Here is a 19,479-nt window from a genome sequence, read left to right as displayed (position 1 = left end):
ACAGGTTAGATATTTAATACAAAGCTCATATGTTCTGAATGTTTGCATATTTTTTTAGTTCTATCAAAGTACCTAAATATTGTAAAACAAGGAAAAAGATACAAATTCGCAGTGTGTTCGTATTGCGATGATTTTATACAAAAACTAACAATAAATGGAATATTTAACATGAAATTGATATGTTGTAAATGTATGTAATGTTTTTTATTTCTGTCAAAGTATTAAATATTGCAAAAAAAAGGAAACAGAATACAAATTCGCAGTAAAGCTGGTATTGCCATGATTTTATGCAGAAACTAACAATAAATGGCATATTTAACATCAAGTCCACATGTTGTGAATTTGTGCATTTTTTTTTTTATATCTATCAAAGTATAAAATGTGGTAAAAGGAAAACAGTACAGTAGAATAAAGTGTGCTTTGTAATTGCCTTACTTCATATAGGTTGTGACTTGGTGAGCCATATGCAGCCATTATCCAATTGGTGGCCCTGCCCTGTGTGAAGGTGGATACGGCCATGTATACCGCTGACTGTATATATAGGGTGTGGTTAGCCAGTGACTTAATCATTAAAGGTTTCTGATATGTATGATATCATACTATATGTATGTTACTGTGGTTTGTGATTGTCACAATCATTTAGTACTGTAGTATACAGTCATATATATATATATATATATATATATATATATATATATATATATATATATGCATGTCTTTATGCACGTACCCTAATTCTTCAACCTTTTAAACTGCCTCTGCAACCATTATATTGAAATATTCTAATTTTTTTTAAGGAAGCTTGCATCTTAAGTGACACAAACAGACCATTTTGGAATCATTTTCATAATAATTGTATGCTGGTGCATAAATCCCACAGGAAAAAAGACTGTTAAAGGGATTGAAAAGGTTGAAGACATACAGCGATGCATAGATGATGTAAATCCTCTCTATATATCTACTGTATACAGTAGAATTATAATTCATCAGCCTTTGCGTATAGTTTGCAAAGTGATTGTTCAAGCATTTTCAAAGGCATTACTCTTTTTAGACTGTTAAAGTGATACTTTTTTCAAGTCAATCCAGCTAATGTAGTTTTGTCTCCTAAATCAAATTACAAATGGTCCGTCAGCAACCTGGGGATGGTCGTGTGTTTCCCCCGGTTTCCTCCCACCATAATGCTGGCCGCCGTCGTATAAGTGAAATATTTTTGAGTACGGCGTAAAACACCAATCAAATAAATAAATTACAAATGTGAATAACTTGTGCTGGAAGTTACTCTTTCACATGCGAAAAGGTTGAGGAATTAGGGTATATGCAGATGGTATAAAGGTTTTCTCTGTAAAAATGTATGTAATGAAGCATACAATGCAGCAGCAGGGATTGTGTATGATGAAAAAAGTATAACGTGTAAATTCTATTCTTTGAAATTTTATTTTATGTACCCTAAATGACCAAAAATTTCATCCATGACTAAGTTGCTCGTTTTTCAAAGATTTTGGGAGTCCTATTGACTTTGATTTGGGAGGTGTTTGGACGGTAGGGTGATAATTTACTAGGAAAATGTACATTTTAGCATCAAAAGTAATATCTCATAACATTCATTTGCCTCCAGAAATACTATTTCATGGTCATATTTTTAGGTCATTTACGGTAGGTCTTCATTTAGTTATCTGGCAAATATAGCCATGCATAAAGTATGCCATTTAATTTTTAAGGTTTTGTTTTTGTTTTGAAGATTCAGCCACAGTATTTAAGTTATGCAAGATGAAACGTTTTTAAAACAAAAAAGTTCTTTATATTATATTTGTGAGAGTGCTTATATGTATGTATAACTGATATATACATATCCGTACAAATTGGTAGAAAAATGACGAGAAAGTTATTACTTTAGTAGTGAATTCAACCTTCATCGGTGTGATTGTGTCCAGATGCGTCAAGAAGTGTATTATAGGTTCATGCAATATCAAGATTTCTGGTAGTTATGTGTGTGAATAAGTGAATTGCGACTAGTATATGGTTAGGCAAGTATATAAGTAACAAATTGATGAACATGGATCATATACCACATAATATGAGAAATCTGCGCTGATGCTCTCTGTTGATTAAATCAATCTGTGAGCTAGTATCTTCTATAGCTGTCTTTTCAGGCTAATAGTGGGTGTGACAGGAAAGGTTTAGCTGGCTCTTTGCCTGGATCTGGTGGATTAGTTTGCTGGATTTGTAGCATGTGTAAATAGTGTTACCAGAATGTCATCAGAGTCCATCACTAAAGTTCAGCTATCATTGATTATATAACAGACTGTACGTTTGTCACTTCGTTTGTAAATCACCAGGAGCATTGGTTTTGTGTAAATTTTAAATTAAAACTTTTCCATTCACACTCTACTGATTCGAAACTCCTCAAAACTTGTGATGTTCAGAAAAATAATCGATATTTTGTTGAATGCCAGTGTGTATGGCAGACATCTAATCAGAAATAAATAAATGCCTTCCTGTCATCAAGCTTTCATGTTTACATGAATTAGAGACCAGGTTTCGAAATGACATACGGTTAGACGCTTCAAAAGGACGTTGAAGAAAATGATTTTAGAAATCTACACAATGCACCTGAAGTCTGTGTGTTTGTGTTGCTGTAGATGTATGTGTTTGTTAGATAGTTGATGTTACGTAACCCATAGGTCCTGTACATTTCCCCCAGAGCATACATACAGTCTCTGGCTCAATTCGCTCCTTGGATGCATATGCAGGTAGTTGTTGATGTTGCATGGGCTACAGGCTTACAGAAAGTGTGTAGTGTAAACCAAAATAGAACACCCAACAGGTTGCAGCCAGCTCTATTTTTGGTAAGGGATTTTGATTGAAGGGATATATTCATGTACGGTATAGAGAGAAGTCAAGAGTGGGTTTCTAGTGATGTATCACCTGCCAAAATACTCTTCCCTGATTGTCGTAATTTTTTTATGATTTTTTTTTGTTGGTAATTGTTCAGTTAATATGAATAGATGCCATTATAATCAATGACAGGGTGACATAACCTTTCATACTCTGTGCAGGTATAAGTAGCTAAGGGCACACAGCTGTGTTACCTGACGGATGATTTGTGTGTGCCGCTCCTTGTTAGCCTATGTAAGAATGGCGCTCTTTAACTTACCTGTAATCACTGACTTTGATGATAACTGTTTTTTAAATGAATGGTTTCAGAGCATAGGTTTAGCCGGGGTGGGGGGGTGCGTTCAGTGTTTTTGAGCTGCCCTATTCTGACCAAATTAACATCGGGAGAAAGAGAAAATAGGAGGAAATTAGAAATGAGATGGCCTGATCTGGCTAAATTTATGTTTCAGAGTATGTTAATTAAGGTGTAGAAGAAAGTACAAGTAGTTGATCTGTTAGGGGCATATTACAGCAGGCTGTAGCTTTATGTCAGGAGGTTGTGTAAGTACCTTGTGGAGTTCCTATACTGATAAAGCTAGTTGTCATAGTAAAAATAAACAAGCATAAAACACTTCTTCTTAATTAAGTAATGCAAGTAAATCACACAACCAGTGTTCCCACTGACCCTTGAAATTGTTGAAAGTGTGAATTTTATTGAGGGGTTTACAAAATCCTGCATGAAAGATGTTGAAAACGAGTGAATTTTGGGATAAACTCTTGAAAGGACTTGATTTATCAGTGTTGATGTTCATTTTGCATCACATTCAAAATGGCCAACAAACGTCCAAAGATATCCACATTAAGGCTTGTATTGTAATTGAATAATTCTTGAAAGTGCTGGAAAAGATATATAAATAATAGATCCTTGAAAATCCTTGCGCATGTGGGACCCCGTCATATTCGAGGTGTGACACTATTTCTAAGTACATGGTTATCACATGTAGAAGACACTGTAGTGGCTTAGATTTATTTATTTATTTGATTTGGTTGGTGTTTATGCCGTACGCAAGAATATTTCACTTATACGTCAGCAGCCACCTTTATGGTGGGGGGAAACCGAGCAAAACCTGAGGAATACCCATGACTATCCGCAGGTTGCTGGCATTTAGCGGCTTAGAATCAAGAAGGTTGTTTAAGTTGTGCTGTGTTCACTGTTCACTCAATGTTTGTGTGAAATAAACAGGTAGAGGTGTAATGTATAGTAGAAGAGAAATAAGGATTTAGTATCTAGCTTGTGTTGTTCATTTTGCTATGGTAATTGTGAATGAGTTAATAATATTGGAACGAGAATTTGACAGGTGAATAAATGTATCAAAGATTTAGTTTCTGATTTTTTGATTCATAACGTTTAGATTGCACCATAGCATGTATTCTTTGTACGTAAAGTGTTGGTCCTATTTTATGTTATTCCAAAAAGAAATACAAGTAGTGTTTTGATATACCGGGAATCTACTAACTCGTTTTAGACAGAATAGTATTGCTGTGGCTCTGAGGAAAGACAGTCTTTATTTTTGGTACATGTCAGGATTTCACTTTCACATGGTTTGATAGCGTGATTCAGCTGGAGGATCCAAGCAAGTAAAAAATTGTTCTTGTTTAGGTGATTGTCAATTGTATATGTATATCAGACCATCATTGATTTGCCTGAATTTGTAACTCTTGGTAATGTCACAAATCTGATGCTAAAATACTGAGTATACCAAAACAGAAGACTGGAACATTCATGGAAGCCAGGTTCCTACTGTTCTAGACAGTATGTTCCGCCATGCAAAAGCGAAATTTATGTCGGTGTCTGGAGGTCAGTAATTAAGAGCCATATTTTGTGCCAACATACATGTATATCCTACTTGGAGCTTGACCTACATGTAAAGCCTTAAGTTAGATGACCCAACTTTATAGGGGGGGGGGGGGTGATGGGGGTGGCGGAATAGTAGCACTTACTCTGTGTCTCCTAAGTTGCTGATAAAACCCTCCGCTGCTGCACCCTTCCTCCCCATCAGTCATGTTACACACCGAGATGCTATTACAAGAGGCAGAACGCAGATCAGTGTGGTTACTATGACCTGGCTACAAATCCAAACCATATATAACCTGAGAAAATCAGATTTATAAAACATTATATACCGCTAGTCATATCCTTATTAGTATATATATATTTATTCATTTATTTATTTAATTATTGTTTTGCGTGGTACTCAAGAATATCTCACTTACACGACGGCGGCAAGCATTATGGTGGGAGGGAACGCATCTGTATGTAGTAAACTCCTACAGTCATATACTCGAATCCGAGTCCAAACCATGTATAGCCCAACAAAATCAAATTTGTAAAACTTAATATACATGTAAATGATATCCTTATCAATGCGTACAATAGACACACACAATAATGTAGCCTTTATTGGGTGAAGGTGAGCCGTGGCCAGGGCCATCCTTAAAAAAATGATTGTTTCTCGTTATCCCACCCTGTCTGACAAATCAGGTTAGGCCACTTAAAATTTCACTTTTAGGTGTAAGACAGAATTGAACTGAAAATTGAAGAAAAAAAAAAAAAAATAGAAGATTTTTTGGAAAGCATTTCTTTTTAGTGAGTAGGTAGGGTTATAGGCCTATTATTAAATTTGGCCCAACTGGCCAATCATTGCAGAAACCTTCAATTCGGCATTTGCCCTTTTTCTTCCATGGCATCCACACCTCATTTGGAATAATGACTCTATGATGTGATGTAAAAGACATTTTGGAATGCTTTGTACATGCTTGTTGAGCACATGTCTGTATGTTTTGGTCACGTAGGCAAAGGTATAAAGCTTTACAGATCAACACTGAGACTTCAGAATAATACTGGTTAGCACTCCTATTACCACCATGTTGCCTTGTCCTTCCTTCCAGCCTACCGCCACCTTCTCCAGTTATTTGTAATTCTTCATTGAAAAACACTTGTTAATAAGTTCTTCGTTGTAACAAGAAGAGTGATATTCTGATGTGACTGCATATATATTTAGCTCCAGTCTTTCGCAGTGAATGTCTGTATATAAGGCAAGAGGTGGGTAATAGTGTACACATGCTCTTTGCTTGTTTGTCTACACTTAGGTACACTCTAGCCTTATCCCTTTTAGTCTGTATGCTTCGGGTATTTCTACTTTAAAATGTTAAAATATACAAGTTTGATTGCCATGTGATTTGTTAGAAAGATGTATTAATTCTAAACTTGTCTATTTCATACATTGCATATATATTGTAGCAGATATGACCTACACTCTTTCATATGTAGTGTACATTGTTTGATCTGTGTTATACATTTTTGTATAGATACATTGTCTGTGTGGGATGTTTTGGATGTATACAATGCTCCAAAGTTAGTATAAATTGTTACTGATTCAGTATAAATTGTTTGTAAGAATAGTTTTTCCTTGACTGCAGGACTCAGATGGATGGCTTTTTCTCTCTCTGACTATAGCTCTAACTAGTTGGAAATGTTGATTGTTGGTAGCCTGTTTTGACTAGTACAGTTCATGGCTAGTTTGTAAGATATTACCAACCCTATATGACCTAAAAATTCGACCACAAAAGAGCATTTTTGGAGGCAAATAAATGTCATGAGACATTACTTCTGGTGCTGAAATTTACATTTTCCCAGTAAGGTATCAGCCTATCTTCCAAACAAACCTCATAATACCTTTCTAAAAACAATATAAGCCCCCAAATCTGGAAAAATGAGCAACTTAGTCATGGACGAAATTTTACGTCGTTACGGGTATATGCATCCTTGTATTTTAGTATCCATGAGAGATTACACTTGATGAAAACATCTATTTAAAAGTACGATTAAAATGTTAAAACTCCAGCTTTGGAATTTCTTCTGGTGTAGGTTTTTTCTTTTTTCTTTGCACACATCAGTCAGCATTCGCACTGGATCCTCCGTTTTCTCGTCTGCCATGATACACTTCATTACATGCAGGGATTCCATAAGTTCATGTATGCTGAATGGTGTCGCTATGGTAACATGTCGGCATCAGCATCATAGGGAATACTGCTGAAGAGTTTGCAGGAGTAGTGCTTGTAATTTTCTCAGAATGTTGCAGTTATAAACAATAATTTCACAGTCCATGGATGTCATTAAAATTTGTTAAATCACATCACTTGATCAGTAGATAATGTCATTTTTAAAGTTTTGATTTGCTAATGGTGGTCCCCCATTTTGAGTATTGCAAGGATTTCAATCCATGTACATGTAGGTTCTCAAACACTTATGGCATCTCTTTCACAAAGCGATACCAACCTGAGTTGACTGTTACTACCATTTCAACATGTTTTTAACATGTGTCGCCATGGTAGTTAAAATCAATGTAGTCTACGGTCACTTTGTGCAGGTGGCCAATGGGCCGTAACAGGGTTACAATAGACTTATCAGGCCATGATGCCAGTGGGCATAGGGCCTGCACTTACTTACTGTCTGCTATAACTGTGACTGGGTGGCATGTCTGGTGTCTTCGGCATGGTACTTCAGCAGTGGCACGGACTCGCCCAGACTGGCCCAGTCACATTGTATACACACATCATGGTCATATGACTGAAAAATTGCTAAGTACAACATAAATATAACCAGATAAATGTTTTAAGAGGTAAAATAACCCAGGAATCATTTATTGGTATTCATCATTTTATGTAACCATGGTATGTGTTCATGTGCATATACATATCAATACGGCTGCCTGGTATTGATAAGGTCTGGCAGCAACCTGCGGATGGTCATGGGTTTCCCCTGGCCTCTGCTCGGTTTCCTCCCACCATAATACTGGGCACCATCATATAAGTGAAATATTGTGGAGTACCGCGTAACACACCAATCAAATAAATAAAAATCCAAATTCTACAGTACACTCTCACTGACAAATTATTCCCACAAAGCAGTCTAGTCAGACAGGACCTATATATGACATATCAACTTGCTAATTATTTTCACACAAACAACTTGTCAACTCACAGTAGTAAGGTGCGGAGATGCATCTACACATCTACAAACTACACATGTAGGTGAGAAAAAGGCATGTAGAACTGATATATAACAGATATCTGTAAAGACAATTGATTTATGGAACTTCATCGTTTTTTTGGAGGCAGACTTGAGAAATATGTTTGTTTCATTTTATTGCACTATGTTTTTATGATCTTGGTTAGTATATTATGTGAAAATATGCATATGAATTAATCTCATGGACCTGATCCTTAGAAAATGTAATGAATTTTTGATGTTTGGGTGGAGTGGGGGGGGGGGGGGGGGATTTCAATAATTTTTTTGCAACATGTTGCAGTCAGAATTTTGTATCATTTTGACTTCTTCGTTTAACACACATCTGGAAAGGTGGTATACATGTATGCACCAGAATTCATAGCTGTTTCAGTTTTTAAAATTTTGAGGCATTTGGCATGTATTTTCTACTTGATGTAAATTATGATTTCATAATACCAAAAGTTTACATTGAAACATATTACTGCAGCACACTGGCAACAAAATGAAAGTGTGTAAAGAACACTGTTTATAAAATCAAGAATTGTGTTATTATTATTTGTTTTTCATTCATAGTTTTTTATCACAATGTGACTGAAGCAAAGTCTTCTGGTGCATGTCTGATTAAGCAGCCTTTGAGGAGCTTCTTGAGCTCAAAGGTCATGGTCACTGAAAGGTCAATTGTGCTTAAAATCTGTTACCAAGTTTCCGAGTAAACCATAATTTCAAATTTCATTGAACTTGGTATATATTGTCTCAACACTAAGGCTGCAGTTTGAAAAATTTCTAAGGAAAGTTGATCAGAAGGTCATTGTGATGCAAAAGTAAAAAACAACATTTGTCATTCACTAACACATTTTCTAGTTTAATTATAAATGTAGAACTTTGCTTGTTAATTCCATCCTCAAGAAGGTTTTGCCTATGTGAAAGCACTTGGGTTTATGTACGGGTGAAACGAGTAATTCACTGCCTTGCGCCAGGTGGCTCACAGACCGGCTGAATCAATGTGCTATTTCAAAATTTTGACATTCATTGTAACACTGAGTCCATGACCGCTTCCTAAATTGATCGAATATATCTAAGTGAGGTCCGTGCTGACGGCACACAAACTTACCTGTGCTAAAAGTACAAGCTCTTTTGCTTTTCTGGCTTAAATTAGGAAGATTGAAGCTGCGCTCACAGACGGCACTGGAAACACAATAGTATTCTGGATGATTTCAGTGCCAGAGCTCTGTTACATTTCAAACCCAGAAGTACCACCAGAGATCTAGCAGTCAGTGTGACCACGATGGGGATATTAAATTAAGAGGATAGTATTTGAGATTCCACCGGAAAACTACATAGAAATGAGTAGAGGAGGTCAGTTTATAGATCGCCATGAGAAGGAAGGAAAAGGACACATTACTTGTACATGTAGATGGACTCCCTTAGTGCATGATCAGGGGCTGAAGGAGTGCAACTAGGGTTAACTGAGCCAGTGGGGAATTTTGTGGTTTGATAAGTTTGATACACTGTACCAGCTTCCCAAAAAGTAAGATGGTGGACACAAACATGTCTAGCTATACAACGTAAAGTGATAGGTATGTTCTGTCACACCTGCTGCACTTGCACACCTGTATGTACTTTTCCTGTGTAAGCTGTGACATCCCATTCTAGTGGCTGCTTACATATAAGTGCTAAGAGATAGAGCAGGTGTCTTCCTCCTTAATGATATAAGTAGTCCCTTGGCTTCACACCTGCAATAAACAGTTTTCGATGTAAGTCATCACAACAGCAGACTGACGACACAATGTTAAATGACTTTACTGCTTTACAGCTTTAATACTTTAACATGGTAGTGCTCGTGTTAGATTGAAATTTCTGGCAAAACAAAATGATTCTTTCAATACTGGGAACTCAAACTCACAATTCAGTAGGTCAGTTTAATCTTATTTAATTGGTTTTCTGTATTCTATACACCTCCCCATGTTAAAATTAGTAGACTGGCCCTACCATGCTGTAAAGTGAGGACATCACATCATGTAAACAAAGGGAGGCCAGTCTGTTGTCGTATCTTGAAACCAGCTGTGTAGTGCTTCATCAATAAATGAAACACATATATTATAGTTTTTATATAGTCTATATAGAATAGAACTTAATTTTAAGAAACTAGAACACATATACTGTCAGTAACAGTATGGAATTAAGTACTAGTATGGTAAAATATTATTCTGCTGGTTGTTATATGATGAACTGAAAGTAAGTGCGTATCTTATGTGAAAATAACTTTGCAAAACATATAGCTGCGACTGTTAAGGCAGCTGTATAAGTGGGCCGTTATGTCTGTCGGTCATTGCGTCTATCTGTTGATCAGTCATTCGGTAAAATTGTTAACATCCTATCTTTTTAACATGAGCATTCAGGACACAACAAAAATCCCATATGGCGGATTAGCACCAGTTGTATCAATTTTAGAGCCAGGTATAGAGTCTCTTTGAAATTCACAAGTGTTTCTACAAACACACATTGTTGTTTGGGGCAGTGGAAAAGCCACGAGGCTGAAATTGGTGATGCTTTTTGGCAGGACAGGTATAGTTGTTGCACAGGTTACTATTGAATAGACAAACAGATGGACAGAGGTCTTCCACTGATGGCGTTACAAAGCACACTTACTGGGATGAAGTTGTTAATTTCTCTCACCACTTTTTGACATGCTTGAAACAGAATGTCATTAGGGGAAAGGTGTACAGTAAGTCTGGTAGGACTGTGGAAGTAGGAAGCTGAAGTGCATGTAACATGACAGAGTGATTGCAGTCTTCAGGAGAAAGGTCATGTAACACAGTAGATGTGGGTTAGTATGGTGAATCACTTTAAAAACCATTTACCGTTTCCTGCTTTAAATCATAATGTTCTTGCGACCATATGGCTAGCGTACTACCAAAATGACATAATCAGTCAAATTTACTCAATTTATGGTTTGAAGGATCCATGAAATTCAACTGGTAAATGTGGATTATAAATGTTCAGTGTTTTCAGTGTTTAGAAATGAGTTTGAACACAGTTATTTGTAATTTTGGGGGCATACCTTCTCTTGTGTAATTACAATGAACAGTCGTGGCCAAGTGGTTAAGATGCTTAGTTGTGATGGTCTGTAATTATGCCACTGCTAATTTACCCCAGTGAATTCTGGAAAAACCCAGATGTGGAGTCTGTGGAGATGCAATTTTTGTTAGAGATCTGGTTTGTGTAACATACATTTGTTGGGAGCTGTTTAAATTTGGCCTTGTGTTAACTGGTGTGTGTAATACCGCTGTCATATGAGTGAAATATTCTTGAGTATGGTGTAAAACATGATATTTGTCACTAGGTGTTACGTATAACTGTAAAATCAGACTTTTGGAGAGGAGAGGCTGGGTACCATAGCAACAAAATGAGAAGCTAGCTTTTACCAACAATGTCTTGAGATAAACAATCAGTTTCTTATTTTCTTGAATTATCTCGCCTTTGCAGGTTTTCACAAAACATGAACTGGTGTGATACTGTCTTATAGACTTAGGCCTGCATCTCTTGCTCTTGATGACACACCTTTGTTTATATGAATTATCTCCTCTTTGTAGGTTTCACAGAGCCACCGAAGGAGCGGGTCTTCAAGGAGAAGGAAGGCCTACTGAACCGCAGGCGTGGAGCGATGCGCCGCCGGGTTCATCAGGTCAATGGACACAAGTTCATGGCAACATTGTTTAGGCAACCCACTTTTTGCTCACTTTGTAGAGATTTTATATGGTAAGTTCCTTCAAATATTTGAAGAGTTTTGAATATGAAGTATAAGGCTGTCCCTTAAAAATTATTTGTTGGGGGGAAGGTTGGTGAGGAATTCTTGTTTTTTTTCTTTTTTGTTTTGGCTACTGAGAATGTCAAGGATTTTAAAGAAAATTAACATTCAAAGAAAATTTTACAAAAAAACTTATCCTAGTGAAACTATGACGAAACAAAGGAAAAAGATTGTCAACTGTTAATAACCCGTCTGTATTATGCAGATTTCCCTTCAGTGAAATGACTTCATCCATAAACTTACTAGGAACCAGCTTAGCACCCCCTCCAGCTTTTCTGCAGTGTTGTTATAACAGCTATCACCCTTGACGTCACAACTGCAGGCTTCTTAATTTCTGTATTGATCAGTGAGGTCTTAAGTGTATTATAAAGCCATGTTTATGCCCTAAGAAGAATGATGAGCTTTTTTGTACTTTTCAGTATTGGGGCACCCTCCTACATATTAAGAAATAAAAACATATGCCTCCTGTATCTTTAAGAGTATGGCCTTTTTGGTGAGATTGTCAGGTTACGCTCCACAAACATATTTTGAATTATGGCCTAATGTTAACAAAGTCACCATTGATATGGTTTGGTCTTATAAAAGGTTGTTGAAAAGACAGATTTGTAAAAGTGTGCTCTTATTTGGGGTATCTACATATTTTTTTTGAAAACATTTTGAAACTTGTAGATTATGTGTTTTGATAGGCCTTGAACCACATGAAGTGAATATATAATTTTATATTGGAAGTTGAATGTTTTCTGTGTATTGATTTTCATTTGAATTTCGCTAACTTTTAATCTTATTTAATTCCCAACAAATGTGATACATTGTTGATATACACATGGCAAAATTTAAGGCAAGCTGAAATTTGGAATGGTTGTCTGTGCTGTAGAAAAAATGTGTGCCATTGTTAATCAAGCACTTTCACTTCTGACATCATCTTTATATCATATTACTCCTTGATTTTCACAGGGGGCTTTGGAAACAGGGTTACCAGTGCCAAGGTATGTGGACGAAAGTTCCTCCTGGCTTTACTGCAGCCATTTCTCATTGGTTTAATGTAGACAGGAAATCAGGAATAATTATTCATGAATCCCCAGGCATTATACTATGTATGCTCTCACAATGGTACCATTATTCCGTACATAGTTCCATGGTACCATTATTGCTCCCAGTTCTCAGTTAAGCGTACAGAGGAAAACGGATAAGTATATTTGTTCAAGAATTACCATGCAACTGTGTTCTTTACCATGTTGTCATTGTCATTATCAATGCTATACAAAACAACAGAGGTAAGAATATTTGTTCTCAGTCTGTCTCTGTTCTGTTCTTCAAGAGTTCATGTCCATGTTTGCACGCAGTTCTAATTTGTTTATAAATTAGAAGAGGAAGATGGGGATACTTGTTTATGCATTCATGAATATTCATTATACTATGTTTAACATGGTTGTTGCCCTTTATGCATTTAATGAAGGAGGTAGCAATATTTCTGCGCAAATTAAATCTCAGACTTGATTCAGTTTTTGAATGATTCAGGAGTCTCTCACCAATGCGATCGCTGTGAGTTCAAGTCATGCTGGCTTCCTATCTGGCCGTACATGGGAAGGTCTGTCAGCAACCCGCGGATTGTCGTGGGTTTCCCCCAGGCTCTGCCTGGTTTCCACCCACCATAATGTTGGGCGCCGTCATATAAATGAAATATGCTTGAGTTCAGCATAAAACACCAATCAAATAAATAAACAAATCATTCAGTTTTTGCACCCAATTATAACTTGTTTGTGTAGAGATAAAATGTACTTACACAAATTCTCTGGCATTAAACATGTACATTGTTCTCACAGCATTTTGTTCACAAATTAACTGTATTTCGATATATGTATAGTGTATCTTTTTGCTGTTTGCAGTTTGTACCTGTGTTGTACATAAGAGATGCCATCAACATGTGGTGACCAAATGCCCTGGCTCAAAGGAGGCTCCTGGGGAGGATCCGGTGAGATTCAGAATCTTTCAGTTGCTGCGTAGAAATTGCGATTAATTAAAAAAGTGCATTTTGAGGCCAAAAACAACAAAAGAAAATGTCATTAAATCTAACTTTTGGTGCTTTTTACACTTCTCTAGTAGCATATTATGGTAAATACAAAACCAACCTCAGAATGGTAATTTCAGTTGAAATCTCAGAATTAGGTAGAGTGTTCAACTGAACAGTCAAGAATGATATTTGAAGTCATTTACTACATGTAAGGTAAGATAAACATCAATATTTGTGCTGGCTTGAAGGTTTTTAGCTGTTACCAAGGCCACTCTTAGTCTTAAGCTTGGCGTTATTGTGAATTCTTTGACTAGACAACTCTTCGCCATGTGTATGGCTGGAATGATAATGAATATTTGGAATGAGCTGCCTCAGTATGGTGTAGCTGGCACACTTCATTTGAAAGCAAAGAAGGCAATTAGCTTACCTTGATGTGGTGGAAATTTTGCCATCATGGAATTTGAAGCAATCATAATTCATTCACCTGAGGATGACAGCATATAATACTACTGGCTAACACAGAGAGATTGTGTCACAAAATTTTTGGACTTCCTTGATATGTGTTGTTGTTGTTTCGTAGTGGTAGTTGTGTGTAGTTGACCCCAATGGGGGCGCTGTTCTCTAACTGGCGTACTCATGTAAGAATCGGCAGGCTGGGGCACGGTCCCATGGTCACTCAGGCTCTCTCTTCTTGCTATCAGACCACAGGAGCTAGATTCAACATCAACGTTCCACACCGCTTCCAAGTGCACAGCTACAGGCGCCCGGCATTCTGCGACCACTGTGGCTCCCTACTCTATGGTATCATTAAACAAGGGTTACAATGTGAAGGTAAGGAAAGCAGGCAGTTCCTTTTTGTCTGGGGACAGGGTTGTAAACAGGGTTTACATTACAAAATGTAATTTTGTTAGTGTTTTAGCATTTATAGAAATACTCGGAACAAAACCGTATTTTACTGGTTATGTGTGACCATTTGCCAGCTGTCTCAATGCATCTGCTCGCTATGTGTAGGTCTTTGTTAAGAGTGAAGACAGGTTTAAATCTTTAGAGGTTTACAGATGTGATTTTGTCTGCAAAATGTCTCCAAAAATATTTGGCAGACTTCCATGAAATTTCTGTATGCATCTTGCGTATAACCTAAACTTGTGCTTTCATAGATTTTCACGACAATAAGTTTTATGTTAACCTTTCAGGTACTATGCATAATGGTGCTTTTTCACTTATGTACATGTAGCCAAAAGGGTGTATTTCAAACATCTGCATTCCATTTTTTTTTACCCGATTTGATCTTCAAAATGATGTAGATGGGTAGAAAGTATTGGCTTACATCCAAGGCCATATTATTCAGCCATTTTACTTGTAGTTTTAGCTCGTGCAAGATTGCCTTCCTCTTCAGTTGTTCATGTACACGGACATGGTTGTGGATTTCCCCCCGGGACTCAACCAGGTTTCCTCCCACCATAATGCTTGCTGCGGTTGTATAATTGAAATATTCTTGAGAAAAATAAAAATCCCAATCAGATAAATAACTCCCTTGTACAAGACAATGAAAAAGAAACAATGGTCAGTCAGGTGCTCCCCCTAATTTCAGTGTGTGGATTGTGTTTCAGCATGTAAGATGAATGTACACAAGCGGTGTCAGAAGAATGTGGCTAACAACTGTGGTATAAATACTCGTGACATGGCCCAGGTCCTCCAGGAGATGGGAATACCTGCTGACAAGCTGCACAAGCGGGGCAAACCGCCTGGGGTATGTCTTCACTCTCAACTAACACACCTGTAGGGCTGCTTTAGCAGGTATGACTCCCTCTGCCCAGGTGGTCATGTCAAGCATCAGGGATAGTTCAGTTCATTATGAGGCTGCACATTGAACAGCATTGTACTGTTCCTAGTCCTGTTGTATTGGCAGTGCAGTGCAACAGCCCAGGAGCCTGGGAAGGTTGGAAAGTCTTCCAGTAGCCTGCGGATGGTCATGGGTTTGTACCATAATCCTACCACCATTATGCTGGCCACCATCATATAAGTGAAATAATTACCAGTCAAATAAATAAATTGGGATTATTTTCATGCATGCTAAGTGTATACAATTGAAGAGAAATGAAAGGGCAACCAAGATTTTTTAACTTGTGCCCTCTTTTGGTGTTAAGTTTTGATTATTTTGATACTGATGTCTCCCTGAAGAACTCATTCAGGTATAATTTGTATAGCTTTCCCTTTTGACTTTGTTATCATGCTTTTGATGAATATAATGTACTCTTTGCTGTGTGTTTTCCTTGTTTATTAACCCACAGATGTTTTGATATAATTCTCCAGTACGATGTTCTGATAAAAAGACGTGATAAGGAACTAAAGCTAGTTACCTTGTCCATAATGCTAGACTGACAATTTTAATCAGGTGGACATACCTGTTGTACTCTATGACTTATAATTTGATCATGAAGGGTAAAACCCTTTGTAAGCAGATTTTGATAACTCACTTCCTATGTAAGGGGACAAATTCATAAAAACTGAAGGAGTAAAGCTATTAAAAATCAAAGGAGAAACATCATATTTTAAGAGTACAAATTTTTTGGACATTTCGGTGACAGTGGTTGCCAAAGTTTGTTAGGTAATACTTTCTCTGGGATTTCTCTGACATTTGGTTTGGCAAAATTTTGTTTGGCCCCAAACCTGAATTAAAAACCTGATGTAGTTGCCTGCCCTTGTCAGGTATGTCGAGGCTATTAGTACAGCATCATCAAGGAATCTTGCGCCCAAGCAGCCTTGGAAACAACTGATTGACGTTGTGTTGGCGATAAATGAACAGACGAATAGATAACGAACATAAGTTTCTGCAAACTTCAGGTCGTGAAGGCATATTTTATGGGTAATTTTTGCCACAAATGCCATGGCAACTGCATTTTTAAATGGAGGGTGCTCTGATGATGGTTTTGGGGTCATACTTGGCTGAACACAAGTTTTGCGAAACCTAATGTCAAAACTATCTCGGACCAGGTTATTCTGGGCACTGTAGATTCCTTCACCCATAATACTGACTGTCATTGTATAAGTGAAAATTCTTGAGTATGGAATTAAAGAACAATCAGTCAATCAGATGGCAGTCTTATGAACTTGATCAGACTTAATGCGTGCTCTTCTCCAAGATCTAAATACTTCTGGAAGAATTGTGACATTTAGCCATTGATGTTCCTCATTTTGCCATTTGCACAGAATAACATTCATTGAGGAACACTTGTCTTCCGCCAGTACGAGGTGCACACCTGTATGTCACGTGGGAAAGTTTGTTAGTAACATTCCAAAGGTCAGCGGTTTATACCAAGCATCATGAATGACGTTGAATGAGTATATCATTATTATAAAGATGCATTGAAATAAATAAATAATATGTTTGTTCTTTTAACTTGCACAGGCCTCGATTAGTGAATCCCCGAACAAGACGACTGGTGGAGTACATGGTAGGTCTATGTCCTCACCCATACCATTATTACCAGGTAGGTCCAGGTGTAGTTTGTAGGCAGGTAGACCTCTGCTTGGACTGCACAACTGACCCTGCTAACCACTACAACAACAATGCCTCCGGCATGGATAACTAACCTCATCTTGTCTTGCTTGTCGATCCTCCACTAGAGCTTCCCATGCGCTCTTCAGATTTACCATCACTGCTGTGTATTTTGTTTTTGTTATGTTAATTATTTCCTATTGAAGTACCCATGCAATTAACACTAATAGAAGCACAAGGAAAAAGGTACTCTTTCTGTTCGCTTCACACAGTGGCAGAGCGTACTCCCCAGATGCCATTAGCACTTTGGTACTCATAGTAATGTATACCTTTTATATGCTAATGATACTTTTGTAAACAGTGACTAAGTACCCTTTTGCACTTGGATACACAAGGGCACAACACACTTGTATTAACATTCAAGTTCGCATTGACAGTGTGTACTTTCCACATGCTGTTAGCACTCGATACACAATAGCAAATTACAGCTTCTAGATGATGTGGACACATATGACAAAGTACAGCTTCTAGATGCTGTGGGTACATTTGACAAAGTACACTTGCTAAATGCTGTGGGCACATTTGACAAAGTACACCTAGATGCTGTGGACACATTTGACAAAGTACACTTGCTAAATGCTGTGGGCATATTTGACAAAGTACACCTAGATGCTGTGGGCACATTTGACAAAGTACACCTAGATGCTGTGGGCACTTTTGACAAAGTACATCTAGATGCTGTGGACACATTTGACAAAGTACACTTGCTAAATGCAGTGGGCACATTTGACAAAGTACACCTAGATGCTGTGGGAACATTTGACAAAGTACAGTCGCTGAATGGTGTGGGAACATTTGACACTTTCTAGAGGCTGTGGACACATTTGACTAAGTACACTTGCTGAATGCTGTGGGCTTATTTGACACTTTCTAGATGCTACATGTATTTGAACTTGGATGCACACTACCAAAAGACTTGCCAGATGTCATTGATGCTCAGACAATCTCACTGTACATGCGTTTGACGTTTCTAGTTCCCATTTGACACACATGCAAGCCTACTAAGACCACTAAAGTATCTACCCTGTTTTCCTTACCATGTCTTACCCTTTTATTGTTGCACATTCAGATCTATTAAAGAAATTTATTGTGTGATAAAGAGTATGAGTTTACTGTACAACATGTGAGTTAAGACACTAATCTGTTAATCAGATTCTTACAGACCTGTAGATCGCAACACGTCACGTGAGAGCCTGGCAAGAAGGCAAATTTGCATAAATACAAAAACATTTAAAGGAAAACTAAAAAGAATAAAGTCATTGTGATCGGACACACCACTGAAATCTGAAAATACTGTAATTTATTTGTTATAAGACTTTCTTGACTAGAATTAAATGCGTTGGAATGTATGAATTCTGAAATAGACTGTATGGATCACATTTACATTGTATTTTCATATGCATGACAGGGACTGATGAACCTTTGTGTTCACTAGTTATCATTCTAAGTTAAAATTTATGTGAATTGTACTATGTAATGTGCAGTAGTGCACATATATCCAGCACTGTCATTGAGACCCATGAAACCCAGCTTTAGAAATCAAACATTTGAATGTATTTAATCCTATTCAAGAAAAGTTTGAAGTTTTGATAACGGTATTTATATACTGTCATTGGTGTGCTCAATGGTGACCAGATCTTTATGCTTTTATGTTGTCTTTTCTTCAGTATTACGCGTCAAAAGACTTTCTAAAACACTAATATGTCTTGGCCAAAGTTGATGCTTGTAGCATTCCTGAACGGTGCATGTGAGATACACTTGATCCCTCATTGATTTCAGTGGTTTTCTGTTCTGCCGTATGTTAAGAATTATCTCCTGATTGAAATCCAGTCATTTGTTTTATTTATTCAGGTTTTTGTTAATTAAGATATAGCTCCCTCTTCTTTATTAATTATGTTTCATGTTTGGGTGTGGATTTAAGTGTGATTATGTATATCGCTAGTAGAGTTTCTTGGTTAATTTCGTAAATCTTGGCCCAGTTGTTCAAAAAGTTTTTGAAGAGGTACAGTATTTCAGCTAAAGTTTTGTATGTAAAAATGCACTTTCATAAAGACATAAAGGCCTTAAAGTGACACTTTTGATGCTTACACTTAATCTTCCTGATAAGAAGTGAATCAAACTTCACAAAAAACTGTTCAGTTTTGCTTTAAGGTGGA

At 37.2% G+C, this 19,479-nt stretch overlaps 1 protein-coding gene across 3 annotated transcripts in view; it reads left to right on the top strand.

The window, feature by feature from the left end:
* Positions 1–19,479, top strand: part of LOC135469193 (calcium-independent protein kinase C-like) — a 39,950-nt gene that overhangs the window by 9,019 nt on the left and 11,452 nt on the right. Inside the window, exons 4-9 of one of the 3 annotated variants that reach the window (XM_064747739.1) lie at positions 11,539–11,704; positions 12,708–12,739; positions 13,640–13,725; positions 14,466–14,595; positions 15,375–15,514; positions 17,174–17,255. In XM_064747739.1, coding sequence (XP_064603809.1) covers positions 11,539–11,704; positions 12,708–12,739; positions 13,640–13,725; positions 14,466–14,595; positions 15,375–15,514; positions 17,174–17,255 — 636 coding nt within the window. Of the gene's footprint in view, positions 1–11,538; positions 11,705–12,707; positions 12,740–13,639; positions 13,726–14,444; positions 14,596–15,374; positions 15,515–17,173; positions 17,256–19,479 lie in introns of all 3 variants that reach the window. The other 2 variants (XM_064747740.1, XM_064747738.1) reach the window with 2 other exon arrangements.

This window comes from Liolophura sinensis, chromosome 6 (genome assembly GCF_032854445.1).
Source record: "Liolophura sinensis isolate JHLJ2023 chromosome 6, CUHK_Ljap_v2, whole genome shotgun sequence".
NCBI lineage: Eukaryota > Metazoa > Mollusca > Polyplacophora > Chitonida > Chitonidae > Liolophura > Liolophura sinensis.
Note: the sequence above shows the minus strand (reverse complement) of the source record. Positions and strands in the feature narration are given on the sequence as shown.